Below are 22208 nucleotides of genomic sequence, written 5' to 3'. Positions count from 1 at the left end.
CCCAAATGATGTGTCATTAATTGAATGGTTGATAATTCTTTACAAGATCCAAGTGAATTAGTTATATTATCTCACCAACCAATTGATAAATGACACATCATTTGGGATAAATTTTTGGAATAAAAAATTTAGGATGTGTAGCATTACCCATTAGTTTTTTATGGCAAATTGCAGTGCATAGAGTAGACAATGAGGAGGTTGCACAAGCTGAAGTGCTCTATGTACTAGAATGGGCAAGAAAGCAGAGTCATATGACAAAAAGTTAATAGATTCCGTCCAATGATTATTCATATTCAATAGTTAGTAGCAGTTAGCATAGGAAAAAGAATAAATAAACATTAATAATTTATTTCAATGAACTTTCTACTCACTCAAAAAATTATACACTTTTTCACATTATTACACTGTCAGAAGCATTTCAATGTAACTTAATTTTTCACTCTTAAACGAATTCCTTGTCTAGTTCTCCACTTATAACAAACACAAGTGGAGAAAAGGAGCATTTCAATGTAGCAATGTTCCTAAATGTTGAGTGATGGTCCTGATGGAGAGATTAAGAAATAAAATCGCTTACAAGTTTAATGAGTGAGTAGAATTTTTTTGTTATGCACACATATATCTATAGTATTACATTTTTATGAATTATTTTGATTATAATAGTTTTAAAGATTTCGATAAAAATGAACTTTTCAAATAATTAACTATCGTTGCACATGAGCATCACACTTTTAACTTTTACTTACCAAACATCCATAGTTAATTATTTGAAAAGTGATTGTCAAATAATCTTCATCTATTAAACACCTTTCTAAATTATTTATAAAGTTGATTTTTTATTTTTTTAAATCAAGGTAGATGTTGACTCCTTGAGAAGCAAAAGTAATCCCAAACACACTCTAAGTTCCAACGACTTTTTAATTGATAGTTATTTACTAAATTTTTAAAGAATTAAATTTCTAAATAACCTATTTTAAAAGGTATTTATCAAATATTTTTTAAATATTAAATTATCAAATAATTATTAATCTGACAATCTAATGCAATCTCAATCATATTCTTAATATTTTTCATCATATCTCTCTTAACGTATGCAATTGGCACCATTTATTTATGCACCTGAAAACCCAACCTGAAAATTTGCAAAAGTAAACCATTTTTCTGAAAGAGTTTAGAGAAAACCAACCACGAAGAACTTGGAATTTGAAAACTAACCCAAATCTGTGCAGCCAGCCATAACGGCGAAAACAAAATAACAAACCCTAAACCCTAAACCCTCTCCCACTTTACGTCTCCTTCTGCTGTGACCGCTAAACTCTCTTAGCTTGAAATTTTCTCCAATTTCCGATTGCAAAAACAACAAAAATAAAAAATAAAAATGGGGATATTCGAGCCGTACAAAGCAATCGGCTACATAACAAGCAGCGTTCCTTTCTCCGTTCAGCGTCTTGGCACCGAAAATTTCGTCACCGTTAGCGTCGGCAAAGCTTTTCACATTTACAATGTATGTACAAACAGCCAACTAATTAGTTCTTTTGCTTGTATACGTTGTAATTGTTCGAAGCAACTGAAAAAAAATTATTTTTTTGTTTCTCTTTTGCAGTGCGCTAAGCTGAATTTGGTCCTTGTTGGCCCTCAATTGCCCAAAAAAATCAGAGCTCTTGCTTCATATCGTGATTACACATTCGCTGCTTATGGTAATCACATTGCTGTTGTTAAACGCGCACATCAGGTATGAATTTCACCCAGTAGAAAAAAAAAATAGAGGTCTCTTTTTTTTCTTTTCCTTTTTTTTTTTCATTTGAGTCATTGAATAAACTAATTATTGTGATTATGGTTCAATAGGTAGCTACTTGGAGTAGGCATAGTGCTAAAGTGAACTTGCTGTTATTATTTGGAGAACATATTCTAAGCATTGACATTGATGGGAATATGTTCATATGGGCATTTAAAGGAATTGAAGAGAATCTTGCTCCGGTTGGGCATGTTAAGTTAGATGATAAGTTTACTCCTACTTGTATAATGCATCCGGATACTTACTTAAACAAGGTAAAGTTTTCATTTTACGGCTTTGTTATTATGGTATGTTTGCGATTGAGTTGCTGCAGCTTTTAACTTTCGTGCTTTCAATATTAAGCATAAGCATAGCAGTTAACAACTTACACTAAGAATGTGTTTCTATTACCTTTTTGTTTTTGTTTTACATGGGGAAGTATGTGACAGGTTATTGTAGGTAGTCAGGAGGGTTCTCTACAGCTTTGGAATATTAGTACAAAGAAAAAGCTTTATGAGTTTAAGGGATGGGGATCATCCATCTCTAGTTGTGTTTCGTCACCTGCACTTGATGTTGTTGCTGTTGGTTGTTCAGATGGGAAAATTCATGTTCATAATGTTCGTTATGATGAGGAGTTGGTTACGTTTACGCATTCTATGAGAGGTGCTGTAACTGCCTTGGCATTCAGCTCAGGTAAGAGTTCAGATATTTGTGTTTATAATTCAATACCATTATTATTGCTACTGTATCTATTGAAGCTAAATTGTTATGTAGCTAGTTGTTCTCTAGCACCATCCATGTTTATTTTTCTTGGGAAACTGATAAAGAAAAAATGTTGAAGAAATTTTCAGTATCTTGGGTTCTCTATTGCAGCTAAAAAATGGTGTCCCATTTCACAGCTATTGCTATTACTTCTTTTGTCCTTTTATATTAAATTAAGCCTCCAGATTCCTATAAATGTGGCCTGCAGTGTCTGTTCTATAATTTTAAGAATTGAAACATTTATATTGTGGTAGAAAAGGATGCCTTTCTATCAGTAACTTGCAAAATACTCCTTTCATACGCTAGGAAGATAAAACAAATCCATGCATTTGATTGATTATCCCTAATTCAGGAAACACTTCTGTGCAGATTCTTCAAGGTCTCCAGAACATTTAAATCTCATCATAGGATAATACCCTCATGATCGTGTGAGAATTATCCTAGACTTAGAAATCTTTTCATTATGTTTTACATTACATGATTGTCCTTTATTGATATTGTGGATGCATGCATAATTTGAATTCTTTGTTGTAATTATAAATAATATGTCATAGTTGCCTGATCACCGATTATGTGTGTCCTAGTTTTCTACTGGTCTTGATGTTTACTTGTGAAATAATCAAGTATTTTTGCTTAATGGTGCACATGTTTAGATGGGCAGCCGCTTCTGGCGTCAGGAGCTTCATCTGGTGTCATAAGCATTTGGAATCTTGAGAAAAGAAGGCTTCAATCAGTCATAAGAGAAGCTCATGACAATGCAATTATTTCATTGCATTTCTTTGCTAACGAGCCTGTGCTGATGAGTGCATCAGCAGACAACTCAATTAAAGTAAGATTATTGATTATCCTTATTCTCTAACTTTCTGATGAACTTCATGGAGAAGAGTTCATAATTATTACAAGTCATAGTCAATTCGGGTAAAATTTAGGTGGCCCCCATAGACTTTTTGTACATATTGTCTTATTGTTTATTCCTCCTTATAAAATGTTGGTTTCTTATGGAAAAAAAATAAACAAATAAATTTGTTGATTGTGGTGCCAAGTCCTGAAAATTGATGAAACCCTAAGTCTGCCTCTTTAAATTTCAAACAATTGTCCATGTGAATGTTAAAGGAAGTTATTCTATTGGATAGTGGGTATGCTAAAAGAATTTGTATCAGTAGCAAAAGTAGTTTAACTTGCAATTGTTGGTTTGCATATCTATCACATTGAATTCAAATAAGTATGTGACATTATATTTCTTGTAGATGTGGATTTTTGACACAACTGACGGAGATCCTCGTCTTTTGCGCTTTCGAAGCGGGCATAGTGCTCCCCCACTTTGCATCAGGTTGGATGTTTCTGGTGTGATTTTAGGCTAAATCATAGTCATAATAGAACATAAGTAAACATTTTCTCATTCCAATCAGTTATACATAGCCCTTCTTGTCCTTTTCTTTTTAATTTGGTATTTTAGAATTCTAGGTCCGTCACTTCTATACAACTTTGTGCCTGTTCTATCTCTTTTCCCCTAAGCTATCAGCTAATGCCGATTCTATTCAATCTGCAAAAATTTTGTTAGGGAAATTGGATGCCATTTTCACTCATTCATTTTTTTTGTATTTTGCTTTCTACTTATGACAGGTTCTATGCCAATGGGAGACACATTCTATCAGCTGGTCAAGATCGTGCATTTCGCCTTTTCTCTGTAATTCAGGTCGGCTTTACTCATCAATAGAATATGAACCTTGGTTTGCTTCAAATATATTTTTCACTGTGCTTGTAGAACTTCTAGCTAACCATTGGAAAAATGCTACTTTACTCATTTTCCCTTTGTAATTTGTATTCACATGATGCCACTTTTTCTATTTTTTGTCGCTATTAGGATCAACAAAGTAGGGAGCTTTCTCAGCGACATGTAGCCAAACGAGCCAGGAAACTCAAAATGAAGGTATGATTGGTGCAATGCCTGTTAGTGTTCAAACTAATTGAGGGCAATAGTTCTTTCTTAATTCAATTTTCTGGCTGTATAAATATTTAATCTGTGAGCAATGTATAATTATGTGAAGATTGGAAGTAGTTATATATTATCCAGAGCTCGTATTCTTAGTTTCATAATTAGGAAAACCCATCCATCAGACGTGTCTAATCCCTCAATACTTGTTGTGAGTCTATTGTAGTTGCATGCAATTTTATATAATTTGATTTCTTCAGTTTCTATTGATGTAATTGAGGCAAAATATTTGTAGTTCTTACTGTTGAATAATCTATTTCACTATGAACTTTATAAATAATCAGTTTCTTATTTTATTTGCTTAATTTTCAGGAAGAGGAGTTGAAATTAAAGCCCGTTATTGCATTTGATTGTGGTATGATCTTCGTTTCAGACTTTTCTTACTTCATTTGTTTTGGTTCAGGTGCTATCTCAGATGGATGCTTCTGATAGTGGGTACAATATCATTGAATGACTTATTTTCTCTAATTTTGACTGATTACATTCAGTTGACCTGTCATGAGAACTATACTTAAGCCATTATGTAGGGGAAATAATCTTGTATAAGATCGGGCTATATGATTAATTTGCTCTTTTAATAGATAAGAAGTTAATTTGACATTTTTCTTCCTTCATGCTTCAGGTTAGTGTAGTTTATCTAGTATATTTAAACAGTTAATCTGTACCGAGAGACTTATCGCTATCTGGGCTTGACATTGGCAATGATTCAAAAGATCACCTGAACACTAGGGGGTGCTTCGAGCATGTTGCTTGATACTTTTATTATGTATTTCATACATTTTCATTGATTCGTTATCGTGATACTTTTCAGATACTATTTATTGCTTTGCCATGCATTTTGAAAGATTCATATTTGAACTCTAGTGCATCTGTTGGGGATGTAATCCATTGTAAATTAAACGATTGTGACCTTGGAATTCATTAGTCTGGTTAATTTATGTTCTAGTTTACCACATTAATGATCATATGAAGAAGTAAGAAATATAGCATTGGAGTCTGAATAAGGAATTGACCAAAAGGCTATTATGCATACCTTTTTCCAGTATGACTTGCTTAGTCAGCTCATTCTGCAAATTAATATGATTTTCCTCCAATTCTGTCAAAATATTTGTCTCAGCTGAAATTAGGGAGCGGGATTGGTGCAACGTTGTTACATGTCATATGGATACTGCACAGGCATATGTGTGGAGGCTTCAAAACTTCGTTCTTGGTGAGCACATCCTGAGACCATGTCCAGAAAATCCAACAGCTGTCAAGGTCTGCATTTCAATCTTCTATTCATCTCCATCTATCATTGTCTAATTATCTTGTTATCTCTTCAATTTTATTTTTTCTGAAATTTGCATTAGACAGATTTTTCACATAACGGCTGTATTGGTTACTGTATTTAGTTATCCCTTGATTGCAGAAATTGTGGGTTAATGAAATCTGAAAATTCAAGGAAATATTTCCTTGAATTCATGGTTCCTTATATTTTATATGGATAGAGATGATGACTTGTTGACTTTTTCTTAATCTGGTAATAGGCCTGCACTATCAGTGCATGTGGAAATTTTGCTGTTCTTGGAACAGCCGGTGGTTGGATTGAACGATTTAACCTTCAATCAGGAATCAGCCGAGGAAGTTATCTGGACATGTCAGAAAGAAGCAACTATGCCCATAATGGTGAAGTGGTTGGAGTTGCTTGTGACTCAACAAATACTCTAATGATTAGTGCTGGATATCACGGTGATATAAAGGTCTGCATTTTTTTCTCCAGATTTGTATGCACTGCTTTCTTTACCACACATGTGATTTACCTGTGTGGTTGTGTGTACGTGCATAAAGGTTTTATTTGGGAGTGAGGTGCTGTAACTATGGAAAAAAGTTGTAATGATGAAACAAAAGTTAATAGTATATAGTAATTATAAATTTTAAATAATAATTCTAACAAAATTATTAAAGAGGTGATAGGTTTTCCATCATACAAGTGAAAAATCACATCAACATAGTTTTCAAGTTATAGTAGTTAATATTTATCAAACACTTTAGTGCTGCCCAACATCAATCCCAAACGGACCCATTGTAGATCTTGTTTCAAAGAACTTTTAACCTCCGATAATGTCAATTAATCTTGATGTGTCTTGTTTTATCTTTGGCAAAAAAATAAATTACATTCCTATGTTTGGATTGACCAAAAATAATATATAACTGTTTTACTTTAGATGACACTATTCCTTCCATCTGCTGCCTTTAGTTTTTGGAGACAGAAGTATAGAGGGTCTAATTCTAAGCGTGTGAACTGGCTGAGTAAAATGGTTTTTTAAGAATGAAATGAGTGTATGGTGGTTTGGAGGTGACCTCTTCCCCATTAGCTCTTCATGGACGATGAGTCTCAACTAATTAAATGAAAACAAATGGTTAGACCAAAAAAAAAAATGGTAATCTCCATTATAGTCTAACAACTAATCAAAAAATGGAAATAAATGATTAACTATTGAATAATAATTACAATCTTAGAACAGATAATGTGAATCAAATGTCCCACTCAAGATTTGTAGAGTTCAAGTTCATTTAATGTTAATTTTTCTTGAAAAACCATTAATTTTAAAAGGTTAAGTTGATTGGAAAGAGTTCCATGATAGAAACTAAGTTCTAAAACATGTCCTCAGATCCATGGTTCAATTCAATTAACAAGCTTGTCGGGTTGATATGCACATTAACACATGCACACCCCTACGTCGCTCCATACAATGGATTGTCCTGTGTTATTCATAGAATGAGCAAATCATGAACAGACCCTTAACTGAAGTGGGCTCTGATAAGATTATGAGTTTTGAATTGTGGATTAAAAAAGGACATAACAATTTGCATTTTAACTATATATTAGTTTTCAGGGGGTGATAGAAATAATTAGGTAGATTTGATACCTGTAGAATTTATTGGAGAATGACTGCAAGGATCTGGATTTCTGTGGTTCCTTTGAAGCCATAAGTGGCCAACTGTCTCGATTCTGCATACGGCAAGTCTCATTTGTGGTCACTGTCAAGTTTTTCTATCATGATGCTCAATAGCTTAAAAATGTGGAAGTATTGTATGGAAACTCATTATTTATAATCCTTGATAAAAATGCTAGAGAATGTTGGTTGGTTTGAACAAAGTTTATGGTGAAGTATTGTATTACTGCTCTAAGATATCCTCTGCAGGTTTGGGATTTCAAGGGACGTGATCTAAAATCCAGATGGGAAGTTGGCTGTTCTTTGGTTAAGATTGTTTACCATCGAGTTAATGGTAATCTGACATCTCTCTCTCTCTCTCTCGCTCTCTCTCACACACAGAAAAAAAGAGGGAAAAAAAAATTAGTGCACCTGGGAACAGATGCCTGGTTTCTCATCTATCTTTCATTATTTCATGTTCATTGGATGATTTTATAATCAAAGGTTGTTTTGAAATAATCTCCAAGGGCTTTTGGCTACTGTGGCGGATGATCTAGTTATCCGTTTGTTTGATGTTGTGGCACTACGTATGGTTCGCAAATTTGAAGGTCACACAGACCGCATTACAGATTTTTGTTTCAGTGAGGATGGGAAATGGCTTTTGTCATCTGGCATGGATGGGAGCCTCAGAATTTGGGATGTTATCTTGGCAAGACAAATTGACGCAATACATGTTGATGTGTCTATCACAGCATTGTCTCTCTCACCAAATATGGATGTTTTAGCAACTGCCCATGTTGATCAGAATGGGGTTTATCTATGGTAAGTTTTCCATCATTTATTACTCATCTTGGATGGTATATTTAATAGAGCATCTGAACACTGGTTGGAATTTTTATCTACTGGACCTCTTCTAGCAGAATTTAATGCATTAAAATGCATTGAGTGATGGCAGTTGCAATGTCAACCAATCTTTTAAAATGTCTGAGGGTGCATCACTTTTTTGGACTACTTTTAATCTAATATTAAATATCTTTAGCTGATAATTATGTCAGGGTTAATCGTTGTATGTTCTCTGGAGATTCAAATATTGATTCTTACGCAAGTGGAAAGGAAATAGTGAGCGTCAAAATGCCATCCGTTTCGTCAGTTGAAGGTTGCCAAGACGAGAATTCTAGCCAGCCTGATGTTCACCGTACAGACAGAGTACCCAAGGACAGTTCTGGTTTACCAACTTTCAAGCAGCAGATCCCAGATTTAGTTACTCTGTCATTATTGCCTAAAAGCCAGTGGCAAAGCTTGATCAATCTGGATATTATTAAGGTCTCTCTTCTCTCTTTTATGCATCTTTGCTTTTCACTTTTTAACCTTTTTATGCAGTGAGAGTTCTTCACATATATTGCAGTTTATTTGTTTCATGTCTCATTGATCAGCATTCAATATTAATTTTGCACACAATCCCATATCTTTCAGGCCCGCAATAAACCAATTGAGCCTCCTAAGAAACCAGAGAAGGCTCCTTTCTTCTTGCCTTCAGTTCCATCCCTTTCAGGAGAAATATTGTTTAAGCCTAGTGAGTCCACTAAGGAGGATACAGAAAACCTTAAGGTGGAAAACAAGACAAAACCTGACATCCCAGTGTCCCAATTTATACAACTTCTTCATTCCTGTGCAGAGATGAAAAATTGTGAGCATGTCTTCCTATATGCTAATCATTTTTTCAACTGAAATTTTCTTTTGCAATTATTATGAAGTACTTTTGCTCAATCTCTTAGATTGCTTACTTTAACGTGTTGCAGTTTCAGCATTTACTGATTATATTAAAAGTCTGTCCCCATCTACTTTGGATATGGAACTTCGAATGCTTCAGATCATTGATCATGATGATCACCAAGAACTTGATAAAAGACCTGAGTATTTATCGATTGAACTGCTTCTGGATTATTTGATTCACGAGATTTCATGCAGAAATAATTTCGAGTTTATACAAGCTGTTATCAGGTTGTTTCTGAAGGTATAAATTTTCCTTTGCTTTTTTATGTCTGCTAATTGTTTTACTAAAATAAGCATTTTTCTTTTGTTATTTAAATTCTTTGTAGCAAAAAATACAGTGATACGTTAGAGATGTGACAAAAGAGTAACACTTTGCATGCCGAGTTCCCAAACTTGTTTTCCAATAATACAGTTGTCTTGGTATCTTATCCATCTTTTTTTGGTCAGATACATGGTGAAACGATACGATGCCACACAAAATTACAGGATAAGGCAAGGAAGCTTCTGGAAGTTCAAAGTGCAGTATGGCAGAAAATTGATAAAATGTTCCAAAGTGCTAGATGCGTGGTCAGTTTCCTCAGCAACTCACAATTATAGGAGTCCTGAGGTATTATTGTATTCAAATATAATTTTGATTTAACACCTTAAATGATTATTTTCTTTTTTAAATGTCATAGGCAGTCACCTCTCTTGCTTCTAATTATAAATCACAGTCACAAATTTTGTATTTAGGACCCCCCTATATATTAGGAACTGCAGATCAGCAAAGGAATTGAGTCTAGCTGTTGGATAAATTCTTCATGTTTGTAATATTTGTAATTTTTGATATTGTATTGAAAGTTTTCACTCATGCAAGTGAAGTGAGGAGTCCTTGAAACAAAGTAGACTGATCTTTATTGTGTGCCGTATGTGCATGTTAGATAAATACATGATGTTTACGGTCTTTGATATAATTGGTTTTAGGCTCTAGTTGGTATTTAGTGTTGTGGCTTAAAATTCACAACATGTTGCGAAATGAAAACTCCAACTGTTGTGTCAAATAAAAGTTATTTGTTATCATTTTTAGAACTTATATTTTTATTACACCATCAGTTGTGCTGCCAAAAAGCTAAAACTAACCGAGCCTTGGAATCCTTAAATGAGTTGCGCAGGTAAAAAGTAAATGAAGGAAAATAATATTTTACACTTGACAGTATGAAAAGAAGGAATTTTGGTAAATAAGCACGTATTTTATATATGTATATTTGATAAGAGTGAATGTATACTTGAATTCAATTCAATTACATGTGGAGTCACATAGTAGATGACTATTTTAATTGCTTTTCTTTAAATTAATTTAATAATTACAATTTATTAAATGAACATTTGTATATTTAAAATTTCTTAGAAGGGAGCAACACACGATTGTAATATGCCCCAACTGCCCAAATCGGACAGATATTTCTCCAAGCCGAGTAACTGATCATACAATTCCTGGTAAAAGATCCCATGATTTCCTGTGCAAAAAAATTAAAAATAACACACATAAGCATGTATAATGATAAAATATATCGTTAAGTTTATATTAATTATAATTATAATTCTTGTTATAGAACTTGTCATCATAGATTATTTACCTGTTGTGGAAAATCACCATTTTCCATTTGTGAATTGATCAGCACCCTAGCAGCACGATGTAATGGGGTTGGATCTCTATGTGCCTAATCCATCAAACAGTAAATGAAATAAAAGAACACGGTCATTAGTGCTAAGATTTTGTTAACTGAATAGATAAAAATATGTACAATTTGAAACTAATTAAAAGGAAAAAAGAAAAATCACCTGGCCAGCTTCGATGAGAGCTAACATTGCCCACGCAGTGTTTACATTATGTGCCTTGTTTCCTTCCAAATTTGTGTAAACCTACACAAAAATTTCATTGAATAAATAAATTTCATTTCCCCGGGCAATTAAGAAACTCAGACCAAGCTAAGAAAATAAAATAAGAGTTGAATGAGTTACCCTATCAACACAAGAAAGGTAGCTTTCTCCCCAGCCACCAGAATCAAGCTGTTTGGATAGCAAGAAATCACAAGCTTTTCTAATGCTCTGGCTGTTTTCATATTTTCTTCCAGAATCCACCAGCCCCTTTATACCGAACCATGTTCCATATGTGAAGCACACTCCCCATGACCCGTACCTAAATTCATAAAATTATTCATGTTAATCGTCAGGATTATGTCAAAACTGTGTCCGAATCAGTTCTATTATAGCACAGCCTGGGGAAAAAAACTCCTGTAAAAGCATACCACGAGCCATCGGGTCGTTGTATGCTCTCAATGAAGTTGGCTCCCTTGGCTATAAATTCTTCAATTTCTCTCCTTCGATGTTTCGGATAATGCTTTGTGAATGATTTTAGGCATTGGATTGTCGATGAAGTGCATTCCACATACTGGTAATCTATAATGCTCTCTCCAAAATTTTCAACTGGATTTAACATCTGCAATTATGGAAACAAATTGTTGAAACTTCAATCAAGTTTTTAATTTTCCTTTCAAAAAATTATTTGAAGCAGAAAGAATCTGCACCTCCATCCAAGCATAAGATCTTGTCCGTTCGTACGATGCAACTCCCCCGCTGCTGTTCTGTAATTTTAAAGAGAAATGTTTATCAATGCAGAGGCTGTGGCATGCAATATTAACTCGATAACGCCACGTCAGTTTGTACACAAAGTCTGTAAGTGGCATATTATTGGTTAACATGTGTGGCCTGAAGTAATACCTGTAAGGACAACACAACATTTACAGCTTCAAATAACCGATTCAATGGTATTGCTTCTCCCACAAGGTCATAAGACATCTCTGATAATAAGACCGACACCTGTAAACAAACCAGAACTACTATTAAGTTATGTTTGACACCGAGCAGTGGCTTTTCATTCACAGTCATTGTGGAATCACTATTAGCTGCCAAGTAAAAGTGGGTGTTTATCAAACACTTTATTCGACGTGCTTTTGAAATTTAGCATATGTCCCATTGGTTAGAAAAGAAATGTAGGCATAAATTTTGGAAAAAGTAAAATATGAGGCAAGAGCGTGAATATATACGTTCAATCCTTCAGCAGTAGTATCAGTTGCAATCCAGCCATTATCGAGACTTGAGAAAGGCCAGCCTTCTTGGAATTCATGGCGATACCAACAACTTGGATCTTCAAAGCTCTTTGTCCGAACCTGATCAAAACAAGTTAATTAAAACATAATAAACAAAATAATTAGTTAGTGTAAATATCAAATGGGTAATTAAACCTTAAATAGCTCAGATTTGGAAGTGAGTTAATTACTTGAGTAGTTTTAATGTAATTGTTTGCTTTCTTTAGCATTGAACCATATTCATCGACAAGGTTCGTAGACAGGATTGCATGAACCGCAAAAGCGGTATCCCATAATTGTGACCCATTGTATGCCTGCAAATCAATAGTTTAATTGAACTTCATTATTAGCTCATGCATTGAGAATTCTCACGTGCGAACTGAAAATCTTGCACGTATGTACATTATAAAATTTAAATATGATTCTTAAGTAATATTGTGAATTTGAATTTTACAACATCCGAATATCTGCAATAGCAAGCTGAGAAATTAAATCTTAGATTCGAACCTGCATTTTCATTCCATCTTCCGCTACCCAGAGATAATCCTTAATTCTTGCAAGGTGATGCTTATAAGCCTCAGAATTAGGGTCTTCAACCCAACGGCAAAGCATGTTTAGTACCTGAATAACAGTGACACGCATTTAACTAATTAATTAGGCCATTCATCTAAAGTATGTTTAGTTCTTTCCTAATTTTGTTCTGTTACAAATTTAATGTGAAGTACCTTGTTGACACCAGCAATGCAGATGTACTGAGTGTTCTCGTCTTCATAGTGAATATGTTTCATGACAGTGTCAAGAGCAATCTGTCTAATTTTAGAAAAAGGCCATTTCTTCAGAAGGGGTTCCGCAACCTTGTGAGAAAAGTTCCATAACATGTCTTGGAACATGGGGTGTTGCCGATAAAGATCCTCCTGCAAAAACATACAACTAATTAATTTTGTCCAATAATTAACACTGTTTATCAGTGATGTTCACGAAATTAAAGTTTTATAATGTTCATTTGAAGCCATAAGAAGAAATCTGGCACCAAATTAAAGAAGAGTTGAATACCTGAGCACAAAGAAATCTGGCACGGTTCCAATCAATTTTCTCATAAGGACGAGTATAGAGCTCTTCTCTTAAACATAAAACAAGAGAGTTGATTTTCCCCACAAATCTTTTTCCGTATAAATACGATGTTGGCAACAGTACCAACCGAGTGTGGCACCACATTCGTCCTGCATATTATTAATAAATCAATTATGTATGTCACATTATATATATGTTACATGTGAACTTTTTTGTCTACCAATTAAGTATTGATTTATAACAACAATAGTAATAGTAACCTGGATGAGTAGGTAAAAAATCAGGGAGAAGCCATGTCTCCGGAGGAATTGGATTATTCCCACTCCAATCATATACACCGAGTACCTACCAAATTTACAAAATAAATCATGTTAAAAACAAAAATAACACTATAATTGACAATGATGATGGTGATGATTTTATTAATATATGTGATTATACCGAAAGCCATATCTTTCCCCATGAAGGAATGTAGGTAGCTCCACCGCGACCAAGAATCCATTTTCGGGCTTTCTCAATAGCGCCATCTCCACCATCCATTCGCTCTCCAAGCAATCTCAGCCCTACGTAGGAAAGTACTGTATTCAACATTGTGCTTTCCCCTTCTATATGCAATCCCCAGCCTCCATCTTCGTTCTATAATACACAGGAAGGCCACATTAGGGAATTGTATGAAATTATTCGTTAATGTTCAACAGAAACTCAGATAAATAAATTTATGAAAATAATAGTAATAGTAATGCAATACCTGATGGTTATATAGATAGCGCAGCATCTCTCGACGATATTCCACTTGTAAAATTGTGTTCAAATCACCCGTTATGTATAAACCGATCACCTGTAACAACAAAATTAATGTAAACATTAATAATTATATTATTAGTTATTTTAATCTGTGAATTGTGTATAAGATTTTTGTGAGTGTTAATGGGTTGAATTATTATAATTTTCTGTAATGGTATAAAAGAGTCGAGGCTCGAAGGTTTTTGTAAAAAATAATAATAATGACCCGCAAAAGTTCTCTAACAGCCTTTCTGATGCTATGCAAATAAATAATAATAATAATATAAAATAATCTATCATATAGGTTGTTTAGTGCTAGTGCAGGTGGCCTCATCAGAAATTATTGCGGAGAATGGGTTCATGGTTTTGGTATGAATATTGGTCATTGCACTATTACTGGGGCGGAGCTTTGGGGTCTATTTCAAGGTTTGCAGCCTGCTTGGAATATTGGGATTCGACAACTGCGAGTTGAAGTTGACAGTCGGTGTACCACTAAGATCCTGGCCACAAATAACAGTCATCCCAATACTTACTCCTCTCTTATTCAGGGAATTAAAAGACTTCTTAATAGGAATTGGCAGGTATCTCTGTCGCACAACTATCGAGAAACTAATTTGCAGCTGATTACCTTGCCAACCAAACTCTTCTTTTGCTTCAACTCCTCCATCCGGAACTCAAGGGTGGCTGTTGCATGATGTATTTGGGTCTGCTTACCCGCGAATGGTTGTTGCCTAGTTTTTAACTAAGCCCTTTTGTTTAAAAAATAAATAAATAAAAAGATCGCATGGACTATGGGCTCCTTAGACTTTAAAGTTTGAAATAATCAATTAATTATTTATAGAAGAAAAATTATTTATTTTTTAGTCTGTCCTTTTTACTCCACGGATCCTCCCATCCCTTATTCACTCAGCCATTTTAAAGCACAATGAAACATTGAAACTTGTCAGAGTGCAAAAATGATAGAGAGATAAAATGCTGACACAAACAGTGTATGGACCTCAGACTTCTTACAGTCGCGAGATTTTACTAATAAAGTCTTATCGTGCGTAGGAGAATTACTGATCAAAATGACACGAAGAATTAAAAAGTAAAAAGTAAAGTACAAAGTAAGGATCATACCAAGCAAGGTAGAAGAAATAAAGGGCCGGCATAGTCACCAGGCCAGAAGCCGTCCTCAGACTGCAGAGTTGAATAGAACCTCAGAGCTCTTCTCAATGTCGTATTTACAGCCTCCTCATTTACTTCTTCTTCACTATTCTCTTCGACTTTCACCTGAGGCAGCTGCCTCTTCATATCACATGGATTCTCTTTTACAAACTACAAAACCAATACGTAATTAATTAAGAGGTTACTTGTTATTAACGCAAAAAAGAAAAAAAAAAACATTAATCACCTGAAGTCTCATTAGAAGATCAGAACTGTGTTTCATTTGAAACCGATTCTTGGTGAAGTCATTGCGAAGTTTTTCAACTTGAGCTAGTTCTTCAGGAGTTCCAAGACTTGGCTCAAACTCCCAAACTTGTCTGCCAACATGATTGTTCAAACTTCTAACCCATGGTTCATTAATCCCTTCTGAAAGTTTCAGCTTCCACATTTTTTTTTCCTAACTTTGCCCTAATTAAATAAACCCACAACTTTAATACTGATGCCTGAGATTGATTTTCTTGGGAAGCAGCTACTTGTGGAGAGAAGAGAGCATTGCTTTCCATTTATATAGGAGAGGGAAAACCACATGAGGATTCATAAACTTATGAGTTACTGTTGTTTTACTTTTTTATTATTTGTATCCTTTGTTGCATTGCATGGCCTGTTATATTCTCGATGCTTAGACCCGACCTTTTCCAATTGAGACAAATCTACAGTCAAAATAAAGTTGCAAGATTTCAAATATGACGTGACTTTTGTTTTATTATTAGAATGAATCACTGCTCACCAATCAAATTTTTTTCTATTATTTTTTCTTTCTCTAGTGTTTCATCTAAACATTACAAATATTTATTATAATTAAATAAATCATGATGAGAACACAGGTTGATTCTTTGTTTGTTTGTTTGTTGTTCTTCTGTATGGTTCATGCTTTGTTTTTAATTTTCATGTTCCACTTCTAACGATTCAAAAGGTTCTTCTTTCGTAGTTAATTAAAAATAATAACAAAAGAACGAATCTTAACGAGATCAATTTATGATCCTACGATATTTCTTATTCATTATCGTAATGAACCAAAATCACGACCACAATTATATAGATGTATGTCAAAAATTATTGTCAGTAGGGAAATTGTCTGTTTCAATTCCCCTACTAAATTAGTATATACCATTTATCTCCTATTTCTTTTTAAAATGTCCAAAAAATTCCTGGTATAAAAAAAAAATTAAGGAAAAGTTGGGTAAATTGGTCATTTTTCGTGATAATTTATCTTGGGAATGTGAAGTATATAAATATTTTAAGAAAAAAATGTTAAAAAATAACATAAAGTACAAGAAAAATATCTTATTATTAATTTTTTATCCACACAGAAACTTATATTTCTTATTTTTTGTATTTGAGTATTTATTTTAATTTCAATTTATATGATTTATTTAATTTATAATAAATATGAATAAAAGTGTATTTAAAAATAAGGTTAATAATGTAAAATTATGATTCCATGCGAGTTATCGGATATTATAAAAACAATAGGAGGTAAGTGGTATATATCGATTCCATTTGGGTGAAACTAGCAATCTCCCCATCTAAATATAACAAGTATTGTGCCCATTATAGTAAGCATGCAATAATGCAAATAAGGTGTAAATTCTTAAATATGTGTGACTGATTAGGGTCCTTTCATTTAAAAATTATAATATAGTAAAAATTTATTAGTGTTTGCACCACAATGAATAAGTATGAGTGAAAGTTTATTCTTCCTTTTTAGAGTTCTTAAGAATACTCACTTAGTACTCGTACATGGGCAGTAGTGTACACATATCATCAATTTTTTAAAACTTAAAAGCTTTGGTAAACTTGAGAAATCTTGTCCAGGCACATTAGTTAGAATAAGTCAAGTCCAAATTCAAATAAAATATACTCTCACAACACGAGGAGATTCAAACTCTCTACATTGAGAAAACCAGCGAGTGATTTGCTTTTTATGTTAAAGGATATAATTTCGTCGATACTCTTCACATTTTGTAATTAGCGTCTGATATAATTTCATCAATTTTCTTTTTTATTAGATCTTATTGGGAGAGAATTCAGTTCGAGCATTAACACTCTGTTTACAGCATGGAAGCTATTCGAGGTTCCATAAATTGATCAAGATGAGAATCTTGCCAAAACAACAACCAGTGGAGAGAAAACTGGAATTTCCACTGCCAATATTTTCGCATGCATTAAACAGTGTTAGAGAATGTCAAAGAAGAATGCAAATCCTCTCAATTGTATCTGCACCACTTGTTTGGGGTATATCTCTGTCTCTGAAAATTGATTTTCAAACTGTGCTCATCTCTATTTTACGATATCAAAGTTAGTCTCCTATAATAGTATTAATAAGTTTGTAATATATATTATAAGTGTTATCTAGTTGAGATGGTAAAATCTAATATTAAGAAATAAGATCTGGGTTTGAACTCTGGTCATATTGATACGGAGGAAATTGAGTTACTATTGGGCTAAACAATAATAAAAAAATTGTACCGTATATTATAGAAAAAAAAAAAAAAGATGTTGTGCATTCACATACGACATTAAAAGCGGGTCATGATAAGTAGTTGATACTGGAGTTTGGATGAATGGGAATTTTACATAGCTGCCAATGGAGTAGGAGGAGATCTTTATTAAGTTATTAAATAAAGATATGGCATTTGGTAGCTTTATAAATATTATCGAGTTAACGCATGGATCGTCAACTTCTTTCCACTAATTGTAGGATCATAATTCTCTCCTGATCTGATCATGTCCTGAGCAAATAACCAGTGAGATCCTTTAAAAAAAAAAAAACCAATCAGTGATTGAGTTATTTGCTAAGAACATGATCAGATCAGAAGAGAATCTTGATTCTCCGGTTAGTGGAAAGAAGTTGACGATTTTAATTCAATTTCAAGACTCCAGAAAAGGTGATAATTATTGCTGCACTAAATTTTAGGGCCCTCAGATTTATTTCATTCATGAACGCGTCTAAAAGTTTTTTTATGATTTATTGGGAAAAACTAGCAGCATATGCCTTTTTTTTTTTCACCCTTAATGGACAAAAGTAGACGTTGATTAATTCAAACTGATGGGAACATGGATACAAGCCTTGCCATTTGCTAAATTAACTAGTTGCTTAATTTGGTGCTGAAAAAGTCAATAATTTTGGCATTTTATTTCATATGCTATGAATCATAAACTATAATCTAGCGTAATTTTAAAAGGTAAAATAACAATTACAATATCCTAATGCCTGTTAGTTCAACTAGTAAAACCTTTAAAATAGTACAAAATGTATGTATAGAGTTCAAATTCCTAATCAATGGTGGAACAAGAATTTTGGTTCCTTGTGTCTTAATGAAAAATATCAAATACTTGGAAGGGTTATAACATAACATTTGTAAAATTGACTTGGGGCCCTAATGAATAAACCGTCAGATTTAGACGCCTAAAAAATAAATATATAAATGAGTTTGCTAAACAAAAAAAATGGGCATAAAAATGATAAAATTTTCAATTTAGTCAAATTTTTGATAGAATTTTTTATCTAGCTTTCTGCAGTCCTAAGAAGAAAAAAGAAAATGGAAAGAAAAGGGACGAAAGCTAATATTCAACATTCTTTGAGTTGATTAATTCATCAACCTATCTTCTGAACTCCTATGATCATTTTTCATCAATATTCTTTGAGTTGATTAAATGCAATTTTTATAGGGACTTGCCAGATTCGAAAACTGGAAAGATCATGATTAATTAGCTAAAATGGGATCAGACTCAAACTGACTATTGGCGTTTGTCTATATATTATCCGAATAAGCTTCCCCGATTTTGCGGAATATTAAGTATCTTGGATTAATGGATGAATTCAATCTTAGGAATAAGTTGGAGTAATTTACCCCAAAACAATAATAATAAATGAATGAATAAATAAATGAAAGAATAGTAAAACGGTACGTTAGCTAAAGTTTCTTCAACAACAAAGATTTTTAAATACTCTCTTTAAAATAATTATAGTGAAATTAAAAAGTCGTGTTTAACTGTTATAATATTCGGACCATCTGTTTTTATTTGTTGTCCGCCTCACAAAGCCATGTAGCCGCTAATTAACAATTTGAATTTGCCAATTCGCTGCTCGGTATACTGCTGAAAGAGTCGTAGGCGGCATTATTTGTGAGCTGCATCATGTAAACTTTTTAATTCAGTAGGTGTTTTATTATTTTTTCCCTCCATCTGAATAAGTCAGCTATTTATAGATTATGCTTAATTTTGGTATATGTATGTATGTATATATATATATATATATATATATATATAGGACAATGTGAATAGGACAATACACCTTGAAGGGGAAGCCATAGAACTTTTGATCATGAAGAAAAGAGATACAATTAAGTCAAATCGAGTCTCCTAGAAGAAGAAGATTGAAGTATTCAACATTGGTAATTATTTAGTATTGGATCATATATAATATTATACTTGTAAGAACAACTGGCAAACGAAGTAGATTAAGTGAAAATATTGATTATAAGTGCTGTGTTTGACATTCTATTAATCTGATTTCAGGTTAATTGCTCATCATATTAAAACTCTCTCCCTCTCTCTTCAAAAAGAAAAAAATAGAATTCACTAATACAAATAAGATTTAGTTATCGATTTCTAAAAATGAAAGGATCTAAGTTGTCTATTTCTAAAATGTTAAGGGTTTAACAATCTATTAGAACAAACCTTAAAACTATAAGTGTATTTGTCCTTTTCTGATTATAAAAATAACCAAATTTATTTAAGATATAGATATGACTTGGGTCATAATTTGACTTGAATGTTGAATAATTCACTACTTATGAACTACTATATTGTATCACATTAATGTTGACTAATTCACTACTTATGAACCACTATATTGTACCACATCACGCGTTCTCCTCACAAGTCAATAATGCTTCAGCGGCACAAGAGTACATGGGCAAAAATCCAAGAGATCAGACACAGAAATTTCGAGCTGTCAAGATTTTCGATGGAAGCGGTTCCACATTCTTGTCTTTCGGCAGAAACAATTTCGGCAAATGCTAGTGAATTTGATCAAGAGTCAAGACCCAGCTACTAATTCCTGTTAAAAATCATTAAAATGCGACGAAGGCGAGGATTAATTTGACCGAGTATTGTTAAAAGCATTTTAACGTTTGAACACTAAAACAAATGTCTTACAAAAGGGATTTGTTGTTATCTCTCTTCGCCATTTGTATGCAATAAAAACAAATGTCTGAAGCATTATTGAATATAGTTTATCGAATCTAAGCTACTGATAGATGTCATGTCACAACCTGCTAGAAATTGTAATTTGGTTTTTGCAACTGTGTAGACATGGTATGAACTACCATGAAGACGAGGTACAATAATTGAATGTGAAAGCATTACCTCTGTGGACTCAAAAGTGAGGGCCTAATAATAATAATAATAATAATAATAATAAAATAAAATAGGTGATGAACATGAAAATTTTATACCCCGCATATGTTCGGTAAGGAGGTGAGTAAAGTCCAAATTTACTTTTTATCCCTTACCTTTCCAAAATTTAAACTTGAGTGGCCAACTAAATAAAACTACTTGAAAATCACTCGACCACAATCTCAAGGGCCTATACTCAAACATATATTTAGGAGTTGGGGATTGTGAAAACAATAATCAACTTGAAAAGGATAACAATAATGTAACAATGTTTTTGTCAAATTTGTGACGAGAACCACCTTTAAGATTAATGGAAACTAAAAAATAATAATAAATAAATAAATAAATAAAAACAAAAACAAAGCTTTTGGGGCATATGTGATATTTCTAAAACATCTGTGAATCTAGTACATTTAAGACAAACTCGAAGGACCTTAGTGAAATTTTACTCATGCAGATGTCAAAATGATAAAATAAAAATCTTCAGTAATGAAATAATATATAGTGGTATTTTTTGCTTATTGTGTAATAATTATCACAAAATTTTAGTTATCAAAAGTGATCTTATAACTCACAACCTTGTATAAATATCAAAACACAACTGATATCTGTCCTAAATCCTAATCTTTTTTCAAGTGGTTTTAAGACTCCTATATTATATTATTGTGTTCCGCACAAGATGATCGTTTGTTCGGCTGTAATGTAATCCTCAAGGTCTGGGCACGAAAATATTCTTATGTAATAATAGGTACTGCTACAAATATTTTAAAAGTTATATTAAGCAAACCTTTAAAAAAAATTAAATATTAAATAAGTGACACGAATTATTGATAAATGGATTAAATTTTATTGCTTGAATTTTAAAGGAACCAAAATTATATCTCACTTCACGGCAATTGTATATCACAACCACAATGACGAACAACTTCACCGCAATTATATATCACTTGTCGTCGTTTGCTGTGATCTTTTTGTTGTAAAGGAACCAAAGGAATTATGGGTATAAAATCGTTTCTCAATTCCATATGTCAATAATATTAGAATATGAATCAATTAATTTCGATCAGTTTTCGAGTAACGGTTAAATGTATTATTGCCTAAATTTTTCAGTCATTGGTTTTCATAATATCACACCATACGTCAAAAGATATTGATGACAATAATCTTTAAAAAAAATAATCTTAAAAAATAATAACAACGATAATACGATGAGTTTAAAGTCATTGAAGGCCGAGTCATCGTAGCTAGCTGCTAACTGAGAAAACAGTTGATATTTCAGTCAATGAAAGAGTTTACATTTTGACACAGAAATTTATTAACGCTACAACCCCACATGGGATCTCTATATATACAAAGCATCTCTGCTCACAATCTCTCATCCCATCAAAAAAATTACCAAACAA

At 33.1% G+C, this 22208-nt stretch overlaps 2 protein-coding genes across 2 annotated transcripts; one reads left to right on the top strand and one right to left on the bottom strand.

The window, feature by feature from the left end:
- Positions 1-1128: 1128 nt before the first annotated feature.
- LOC102623825 (U3 small nucleolar RNA-associated protein 21 homolog) lies at positions 1129-10095 on the top strand. Its single transcript, XM_006474274.4, has 17 exons — positions 1129-1501; positions 1601-1729; positions 1843-2046; positions 2221-2464; positions 3187-3362; positions 3781-3863; positions 4157-4229; positions 4398-4463; positions 4839-4881; positions 5644-5783; positions 6053-6265; positions 7712-7796; positions 7969-8263; positions 8497-8764; positions 8915-9128; positions 9241-9455; positions 9662-10095. The coding sequence occupies exons 1-17, from the start codon at positions 1376-1378 to the stop codon at positions 9809-9811; spliced, it is 2724 nt and encodes a 907-aa protein (XP_006474337.1). The 5' UTR covers positions 1129-1375; the 3' UTR covers positions 9812-10095.
- A 349-nt stretch (positions 10096-10444) lies between these two features.
- Positions 10445-15850, bottom strand: LOC102614438 (cycloartenol synthase 2-like). Its single transcript, XM_006474587.2, has 17 exons — positions 15590-15850; positions 15316-15513; positions 14162-14251; positions 13855-14049; positions 13674-13758; positions 13396-13562; positions 13068-13256; positions 12850-12963; positions 12534-12656; positions 12301-12423; positions 11975-12073; positions 11782-11838; positions 11503-11693; positions 11216-11393; positions 11036-11116; positions 10831-10914; positions 10445-10710 (listed from the first exon to the last, which is right to left on the bottom strand). The coding sequence occupies exons 1-17, from the start codon at positions 15788-15790 to the stop codon at positions 10588-10590; spliced, it is 2298 nt and encodes a 765-aa protein (XP_006474650.1). The 5' UTR covers positions 15791-15850; the 3' UTR covers positions 10445-10587.
- Positions 15851-22208: the final 6358 nt, after the last annotated feature.

This window comes from Citrus sinensis, chromosome 9 (genome assembly GCF_022201045.2).
Source record: "Citrus sinensis cultivar Valencia sweet orange chromosome 9, DVS_A1.0, whole genome shotgun sequence".
Classification (NCBI taxonomy): Eukaryota; Viridiplantae; Streptophyta; class Magnoliopsida; order Sapindales; family Rutaceae; genus Citrus; species Citrus sinensis.
Note: the sequence above shows the minus strand (reverse complement) of the source record. Positions and strands in the feature narration are given on the sequence as shown.

Excerpts from the sequence above, each read along its gene's own strand:
- LOC102623825 (XM_006474274.4), top strand. The coding sequence starts at position 1,376 with ATGGGGATATTCGAGCCGTACAAAGCAATCGGCTACATAACAAGCAGC. Across the intron at positions 4,464-4,838 it reads CCAGGAAACTCAAAATGAAG|GAAGAGGAGTTGAAATTAAA; the intron begins GTATGATTGGTG and ends CTTAATTTTCAG. Across the intron at positions 9,456-9,661 it reads TTATCAGGTTGTTTCTGAAG|ATACATGGTGAAACGATACG; the intron begins GTATAAATTTTC and ends TTTTTTGGTCAG.
- LOC102614438 (XM_006474587.2), bottom strand. The coding sequence starts at position 15,790 with ATGTGGAAGCTGAAACTTTCAGAAGGGATTAATGAACCATGGGTTAGA. Across the intron at positions 13,563-13,673 it reads TTTTTTACCTACTCATCCAG|GACGAATGTGGTGCCACACT; the intron begins GTTACTATTACT and ends AATAATATGCAG. Across the intron at positions 12,964-13,067 it reads GCATTGCTGGTGTCAACAAG|GTACTAAACATGCTTTGCCG; the intron begins GTACTTCACATT and ends ACTGTTATTCAG.